Below are 8,377 nucleotides of genomic sequence, written 5' to 3'. Positions count from 1 at the left end.
ATTTGGCCTCAGATAGGGCTCACGAGGCTGGTACTTGTTCTCCAGGAGCCTGAGGCCCCATGCAGGGGACAGACAGGTGAAGAGATTATAGCCAGGCACTGGGCTGAGAGGCCCAATCTGGCAAGTAACTATTCAGGGCACAAGAAGGCCATGGTGGGCTTCGCCAAGGAAATGAGGCTGGGCTGGGGCTCGAAGACTGAGTTTACCAAGCAGGTTGGTGGTTGTGATGATGGAAAAGAGCTATTACATCGGAGCACGTGGAAGATGCAAGCAAGGTCATAAAGGGGGGTCCAGTCTGGCTCAGGGCCACCACGCAGAAGGTGCTGGCCCAGGCAGCCCAGGAGCAGAGCATCTTCTTTTTGCTTGGGGATTGTAGGCTCTGGGACTACAGGCTCTGGAACAAGGTGAGTGATGGACAGCTGAGTTTGGGAGTGGCAGATAACTGCAATCTGGAGAAAGCCCTGAGGAGTCAGAAGGGCTGCCATCTTGGGGACCCTCCTGGACCCCTGCTCCTGACTTTGGGTTGGTAAACCCATACCAGCCTCATTTTTTTGCACCGCGGGAGCAGCCCTGCTAACCTCCGGGTCGGTTCCTCTGATCGGGAGGGAGGGGGCGCTCCGCCTCCAGACTTGCGGGCCTCGGTGCGGCTGCGGTCCGGGCTGAGCGCCACAGCAGCCGAGAAGCTTGCGATGAGGGGCGGCGGAGGGTGCGGTGGGGGTAACCCCAAGCAGATGGCCAAGGTCTTCCTCGGTGGTCCTGGGTTTTCTAATATCCTAAGACCAGAATGACCTCTTCGCAATCGCACTGTTACCGGGACACGGCCACTGTGGGTCGGGAGTCCGGACGATTGATGGAAGAGGGCAAGGCCGGGTTCCTGGCCCCAGGCGCTGCGCCCTAGGCGCACTGCTTTGCGGCTCCAAATCCATGTTGGGCGTGATGACGGACAGAAGGAATGGATTGCACTTGGGGTTCTGGAGGGGGATGGGAGCTTGGTTTCCATCGACAGCACCTCTTGTCTGGTGGCCTAAGAACGGAGGCCTTGGAACATAATTTGAGTACTGTGAGGAGCTTGGCCCAGTTGCTTACTTTGGGGCGCCCAGCCAGCCCGTGTGCTAATAGGTGTGACTGTGCCCCGTGTACAGATGAGGCAGTAGTGACTAGAGTGTGAACACTCTACCCAAGGTCACTGCTACAAACTGTCCGTGACTGAGCCTAGACTGGAACCCGGTTTATCTCAGGCTAAGGCTTGCCAGTTGGGGGGGGGGTGGCGGTGCTGAGGGAGACCTCGCCAACCTGGAGGCCTCGCCAACCTGGAGGTCTCTCGGCCGCGAGGCCGGTTCCCCCACGCAATCGAGGAGTTCCTCGGGGCTCAGAGCCGGGGGAAGGCAGGCCTCCGGCTGCGGCCACCTCCCGGCACCTCCAGCCTGCTGGGCCCACGCTTCGCCCAGTGCACCGGCGGCTTGGGGCGCTGGGCTCGGGCACTGCAGCCCGGGAGCGGCATCCACCCACGGAGCCAGGCTGCGGCGCTCGAGGCCGCATCGCCGCCCCCGCCTCGCCAAGGCCCGCGAGGGAGCTCCCCAGGCAGGCCGGGGGCGGCTGCGGCGGCGAGAGGTGCCTCTCCCGGTCGCGGAGGGCGGCGGCAGGGACGAGGGCAGGGCCTGCGCGGCTGCGGGGAGGAGGCCAACGCCGGGATCCTGGGCCAGGAGCCCGTCGGTGCCGCCCGATGCCCGGCTGGGCTGGGGTCCGGGGCGCCCACGTGGTGAGAAAGTTTCCAGACCGCAGAAGTGGCCCGGCCTTGCGGGGGGTGAAGGGGGAAGGGAGAGGGCCGGCTCGCTCCTCCTTCTCACGAAGGCAGAAGGAAAGAAGCTGAGGGAAGCGGGGGTGGGCGGGCGGGGGGAGCGGGCAGCACCGACCTGAACAGATTCCGCCTCCCCTTTCCCCTGTCCCCCGCCTCCCGGGGAAGCTGGAGCCGGGAGGCGCGGACATTCTCCTCCCGCACGGCCAGGGCGACACTCGCCCGCCCCCCCTTTTCCTGCCAACGTCTATCTCAACGCGCGCGCACATACGGAGATTGTGCGGCTTTTTTTTTTTTTTTTTTCCCCCTTGGGAGAAAAAACGAGGAGAGTAAAAGAAGAGAGGGCAAAGAGAAGAACTCCTCCTCAGCGGGATCTGCACTCTGTCGAGGCCAGCGCGGGGACGCGGCCGCCACCCTCCCGCTCTCTCCCGGCCCTGCGGCGTGTGCCAGCGGGAGAGCGAGCTAGGGCACCAGCGCCGGGGACGCTGCGAGACTTTTAGGCGCTCGAGCCGACACCGCTGCCGCCGCGGCAGGCAGCGGAGACCGGAGCAAGGAGGGCCCTGCCTCCGCTTCGCCTTCCTTGCCCGGCGTCCCGCGCCCAGCCGGCCGGCGCACGCGGGCGGAGGGAGGCAGGAGGCGAGGAGGCCGGCGGAGCAGAGGCCCCGGCGGAGCGCGCAGCGGCTGGCCGCCGGCGGATGCGGCGCCCCGGGAGCCTGGAGACAACTTTGCCGTGTGACGCGCCCGGAGGACCGCAGGGCCCGCGGCCCGGGGCTCTGCGCCGCCTCTGAACCGACCCGTGCTCCCAGGCGCCCCCGGCACCGCGCTCGTTCCGCTCCTTTGCCCGCCCGGCGGCCAGTGGAGAGGACAACCCGCCCGTCGCCGGCGGCAGCAGCTCTTCCTCCGCGCGAGGCGGCGAGGGCGAGACGCTCAGGTGTGAGCGCCGGGCCCCGCCACAGCGCCACTCCAAGCCGCGCCCGGTTCCGCTCCGGGGGCTCAGGCGCCTTCGCTTTCATCTCGGCCAAGTTGCTTCGACCGGCCTTTTCGCCACCTTCCCCGCCCGGCGGCGAAGCCGCCGCTGCCGCCGCTTTCGCTTCACCCGAGCGGGGCCTGCGGGGCCCCGACGCGGAAAGGATGGGGAGAAGGCTGCGGATGCCGAGGCGCGCCGAGACGCCCGAGTGGCAGTGACCCCTCGCTACCGCCTCGCCCAGCGCACCTCTCCGGCTCCCGGGGCCTATCGCACCCCTTCCCCGCCGCGCGGGAATCCCCGCGGCCCGGCCGGCCCCCTCCCCCTGTGAGCCGGCGGCGGCCCTCCCGGCGGGCGGGTGGAGGCCCGGGCGGGCGCGGGCGGGGGCGGGGCGGGGCGGCGCGCCTGGAGCCCGGAGCCCGGCCCTGCGCTCGGCTCGGCTCGCCTCGCGGCGGGCGCCCTCGTCGCCAGCGGCGCACCATGGACGGGTTGCCCGGTCGGGCGCTGGGGGCCGCCTGCCTTTTGCTGCTGGCGGCCGGCTGGCTGGGGCCCGAGGCCTGGGGCTCACCCACGCCCCCGCCGTCGCCTGCCGCTCCACCTCCGCCCCCGCCGCCCGGAGCCCTCGGCGGCTCCCAGGACACCTGCACGTCGTGCGGCGGCTTCCGGCGGCCAGAGGAGCTGGGCCGGCTGGACGGCGACTTCCTGGAGGCGGTGAAGCGCCACATCTTGAACCGCCTGCAGATGCGGGGCCGACCCAACATCACCCATGCCGTGCCCAAGGCCGCCATGGTCACGGCCCTGCGCAAACTGCATGCGGGCAAGGTGCGCGAGGACGGCCGGGTGGAGATCCCGCACCTGGACGGCCACGCCAGCCCTGGCGCCGACGGCCAAGAGCGGGTCTCCGAGATCATCAGCTTCGCAGAGACAGGTGGGTCGGTCCCTTGAGTATCCAGCCGTGGCTCTCGCCCCTTCCTCCACCCCCTTTTCCTTGCCCACGTTGTCCACCGCCGCCGCCGCAGGCAGCGCGCCCCGGGGGAAACCTGGGCTCCTGGCCCGGCCCGCTCGCCTCTGGCCCTGTGCACTCCGTCCTGGTTGCTGTCCTCTTTCTTCGGGTAGCAACCCCTTCTTGCTCCCCCTACCCCCGGCACAGAGTGCTTTCCTCTCCACCCCTGCTCTCCAGAATCGGGCCCCAGCGCCTCTGGGCGCGCGTCCCCCCTCCCGACAGATGCGTGCTGCCCTGGCTCCGCGGGCACTTGCTCGGTGATTGCTTAATGTTTTTGTTTCCCACGATCGGAGTGTAGGCTTAGCGGTGTGGATGGAAATGTTGTGCTTGTTGATATCCTGGGCCGGAGGAGTGTGTGTGTGTGTGTGTGTGTGTGTGTGTGTGTGTGTGTGTGTGTGTGTGTGTGGCCCCTGGGGCCGCTTCCATCGCCGGGTGGTGTGGGCTTGCCAGGATTGCTGAAGCCTCACTGGGGAGAGCTAGGCAACCTCTCTTCCGATTGTGTGGGCACCGGAATCGGGCGGAAGGCAGGCTTCTCAACAGGTCCCATCATTTACGCAGAGAAACGCGGCTCCGCGGCAGCCGGGTGCCTTTCGGCTCTCCCGGCAGCAGCGGCAGCGGCATCAGCTCCCTCGCTGTAGAGCCGGAGAGTTCAGTTAACAAAGGGTCGGAGTCCTTTCTGGAATTTTCCCTCAGCCCTGGATTGCAAATTTCTACCGCAGTCTGAATATAAAAATCAAGAGAAAAAAATCTTCCTAACTTTAAAAGAAAGAGGAAAATGCGCTCGCGCTGAAATGCTGCAAGTGCTTTCGACTCCGCTGTCCTTTTCAGGACTTGAATGAGCCAGGCTGGCTTTTGTGCCTGGAGCTCAGCCCTATTGGTGCTGAGAGGACTGCGGAGAAGGTCGCAGGGGGAAGCCCTGGTTTGGGCAGGGCAGGATGGGCAGGGAGCCTGGGGAGGGCAGTGGCGGTGGTGGTTGTGTCCCTGGGCTGCAAATGCGCCTCCCCCCACAAGGCAGAAGGCAGAAGGCAGAAGGCAGACTGTGCTGGTGCCGCTTGGGGATGAAAAGGGATAAAAAGTTTTGCATGGCCGGGTGTGGAGAAAAGCAGAGACAATCAGTGGCTGGTTTGTGCTTAGAAAGAAACACATTGCCGTTTTCGCTGTCTGACTGAGGGAAAGCTGGCCATGCAATTAGAGAGCTTGGTTAAAAGGTGCTTTGGGGCTCAGAGTAGAAATGTGATTCTGGAAGGTCGAGGAGGCCTTTTGCTCCCGGTGGCACAAAATGACAGCGGGGGCTGTTATATTTCTGGTCCGTTTCAGGGAGCCAGCTCTTTGACTTATAAATAACAGATTCAGGTCACAGGCAGCCCGTCCAAGACCAGCTTTTAAGGCTGCACTTTCCCCCGTTTCAAAGTCAGATGTCAGTGTTATTAGAGGAGCCAGGCAAGGCCTGAGGAGGGGGCTGTGGGAGGCAGGGGACGACTGTGGTAGGCGGTTTGATAAAACCAGCGCAGGGCACACGGTTGCCTTATTTGTTCTTCCTGCCAAATGAAAAAAGTAGGAATTGTCAGAGAGAAGGGTCACTGAAACAAACGTGGGATGAGAGGAGGCATCTCTGGGTCGGCACGGCCTCTCTTCTTGTTGAGCAGAATTATCGAGAAAACTAACAAGCCACTTCTCCCCCATGGAGATTTTGAACGTGCCATTCATGGGGAGTCAAGGTCTTGTGAAATGGCTGGACCTCAAGTTTCAGAGCTGAGTGTCTGGTCCCTTGGAACTTCTCAGAAACGAAGGCTGCACTTTGCAGCCTGTAAAGCACACGTTTCTGTGTCAGAAACCTGAGCAGAGCTGGCTTGTTTGCAGTGGAGGTTCCACTGGGGGTTGGATCAGATCATGCTTAGGTAAACACTGGAAAGAGGCGGTAGGTGGCTCAGCTGGATTTTGCAATGCCCTAAGTTAACCAAAAAAAAAAAAAAAAAAAAAAAAAAGACGAACCAAAACTCTGAAAACAACCCACTCCCAAATCCTCAGTCAGATCCTGGTTTTGTTTTTCAGATTTCACAGATACCCATAACAACTTGTTAGGATCTTGGCTTCCTGACAAGTTCCTCTCTTGAGCTTTGAGGCCTGACAGCCTGTCTCCAGGGAACCCTGGCCTGGGAGAGGTGAGGCTGGGTTTTATAGGCCCGGACTCTCCAGCTCCAACCTCATCCAGGCTTCTCGATTTTCTCTGTCTCTCCCAGGTTACAGCCAGAGGCCCCGGCCCCAGGAATGGTATTTCGGATCAGTAACGTCTTCCAGCTGCGTAGCCAGGGCGCGTTCCAGCAGCGTGCAGCGGGGTTCCTTTCCCCCGTTGTCTTGTGTTCTCCTTGAACTAACTTGGCTTGCTCTCCCACTTCTTTGCAGATGGCCTCGCCTCCTCCCGGGTCCGCCTGTACTTCTTCATCTCCAACGAGGGTAACCAGAACCTGTTCGTGGTACAGGCCAGTCTGTGGCTCTACCTGAAGCTGCTGCCTTATGTCCTGGAGAAGGGGAGCCGGCGCAAGGTTCGGGTCAAGGTGTACTTCCAGGAGCCGGGCCACAGCGACCGCTGGGACGTGGTGGAGAAGCGTGTGGACCTGAAGCGCAGCGGCTGGCACACCCTCCCGCTCACCGAGGCCATCCAGGCCCTGTTTGAGCGGGGCGAGCGGCGCCTCAACCTGGACGTGCAGTGCGACGGCTGCCAGGAGCTGGCCGTGGTGCCCGTGTTTGTGGACCCGGGCGAGGAGTCACACCGGCCCTTCGTGGTGGTGCAGGCGCGGCTGGGTGACAGCAGGCACCGCATCCGCAAGCGGGGCCTGGAGTGTGACGGCCGGACCAACCTCTGTTGCAGGCAACAGTTCTTCATCGACTTCCGCCTCATTGGCTGGAGTGACTGGATCATCGCACCCACTGGCTACTATGGGAACTACTGTGAGGGCAGCTGTCCGGCCTACCTGGCAGGGGTGCCAGGCTCTGCCTCATCCTTCCACACGGCCGTGGTCAACCAGTACCGCATGCGGGGCCTGAACCCGGGCACAGTGAACTCCTGCTGCATCCCCACCAAGCTGAGCACCATGTCCATGCTCTACTTCGATGACGAGTACAACATCGTCAAGCGGGACGTGCCCAACATGATCGTGGAGGAGTGTGGCTGTGCCTGAAAGCATGGGCTCGGGACTGTCCCTGCGGGCACGGGGCACATGGCGGGGGGGTGTGGTCTTGCTGCCGGGTGGCCCGGCAGGTGCCAGGGTGGGAGGCCTGAGATACTTTCCTACTTCTTTATTGAGCAATCAGTCGAAACCAGAGGGCGAACCCTCCGTGGACACGAAAGACTTGAAAATGCGCACGTAGATGCCCACAGCAGACGCCTCCTGCCACCCACACAGCAGCCTCCGGGATACCAGCAAATGGATGCAGTGACAAATGGCAGCTTAGCTACAAACGCCTGTCAGTCGGAGAGAAAGGGTGAGCAGCCACCATTCCCACCAGCTGGCCCGGCCACTCTGAATCGCTCCTTTCGAGCACACAGAGAAGCACAAAGACAGAGACACCGAGAGAGAGAGAGAGAGAGAGACAGACAGACAGACAGACAGACAGAGACAGACAGACAGAGACAGAGAGAGAGAGAGCGCGCAAGCGAGTGAGCGCAGGAGCCCTGGAGAGAAGAGGAGCGGCAGATACGGGGGTGGGGAGCGTGGGGGCACGCAGAGGGCTGCTTGTCCCCCCTTTGCTTGCTCAAGGCCCGAGGGCCTCGGTATCTCTTGGCTCCAACCTATCGGCTTCGTCCCCTGACTAGGATCCTTCCTAGGGGACCACGGCAGCCTGTCCTTTCCCACGCTTGCCCAGGGAGGGAGGCCCAGTAGGGACACCACTTGCCGGAGACCGTGGAGCAGTGGCAATGACCATTTGACTGTTGCTTGGGTCCCTGGTGTGACTTCTAAGTGTGTGTTTGTTTTGGGGGGTGGGGAGGGAGGGAGAGGAGAAGGGTCTTAATTTGATGCTTTAACTGATCACTAGCAGTTGAATGGTCATGCAGTCCAGTTGTATAAATGCAGAGGGACCTTGCTACCAGCTATGACCTTTCAAGTTAAAAATCTGAATTGTTCTAAGCAGATAGAAGAAAAAGTGGCAATTTGTGCCCTTCACTGGGGATATTCCTCTAGGACTGGTTGGGGAGGTGTGGAAATGACTCTTAGGCGAGGGGATGAGCTCTTAGGAAGAGAGGGTGGTGGGGTGGAGGTGTTCTGGGAATGCTGGGGGGTGGTGGGGTTGCCTCCTCAGATGGGGGTGAAGGAGGGGTGCAGTTTCACTGGTCTCGGGGAAATGGGGGAGGCTTTCAGCTGCTTTGCAGAAGCGGCCCCTGTGGGTCCTGGCCATCAGTGCCGACCACAGACGTGGCCCCCGCCTGCTCGCCCACCCGCCTGCCCCCGCCCCCAGCACTTGCAGACCTGCCTGAACGCACATGATCTAGCCCTTGCCCACTGCGTGTATCCAGAAGTGGCCCTTGGCAGAGCACTGAGCTTGCTCACCCCTAGATGTCCAAGTGCCACGTGAACTATGCAATTTAAAGGGTTGACCCCCACTAGACGAAACTGGA

At 62.4% G+C, this 8,377-nt stretch overlaps 1 protein-coding gene across 1 annotated transcript; it reads left to right on the top strand.

The window, feature by feature from the left end:
• Positions 1-3,235: 3,235 nt before the first annotated feature.
• On the top strand, positions 3,236-8,021 carry INHBB (inhibin subunit beta B). Its single transcript, XM_047772177.1, has 2 exons — positions 3,236-3,687; positions 6,166-8,021. The coding sequence occupies exons 1-2, from the start codon at positions 3,240-3,242 to the stop codon at positions 6,939-6,941; spliced, it is 1,224 nt and encodes a 407-aa protein (XP_047628133.1). The 5' UTR covers positions 3,236-3,239; the 3' UTR covers positions 6,942-8,021.
• The last annotated feature ends 356 nt before the right edge of the window (positions 8,022-8,377 follow it).

Source organism: Phacochoerus africanus, chromosome 3 (assembly GCF_016906955.1).
Source record: "Phacochoerus africanus isolate WHEZ1 chromosome 3, ROS_Pafr_v1, whole genome shotgun sequence".
Lineage (NCBI taxonomy): Eukaryota > Metazoa > Chordata > Mammalia > Artiodactyla > Suidae > Phacochoerus > Phacochoerus africanus.
Note: the sequence above shows the minus strand (reverse complement) of the source record. Positions and strands in the feature narration are given on the sequence as shown.

Excerpts from the sequence above, each read along its gene's own strand:
- INHBB (XM_047772177.1), top strand. The coding sequence starts at position 3,240 with ATGGACGGGTTGCCCGGTCGGGCGCTGGGGGCCGCCTGCCTTTTGCTG. Across the intron at positions 3,688-6,165 it reads CATCAGCTTCGCAGAGACAG|ATGGCCTCGCCTCCTCCCGG; the intron begins GTGGGTCGGTCC and ends ACTTCTTTGCAG.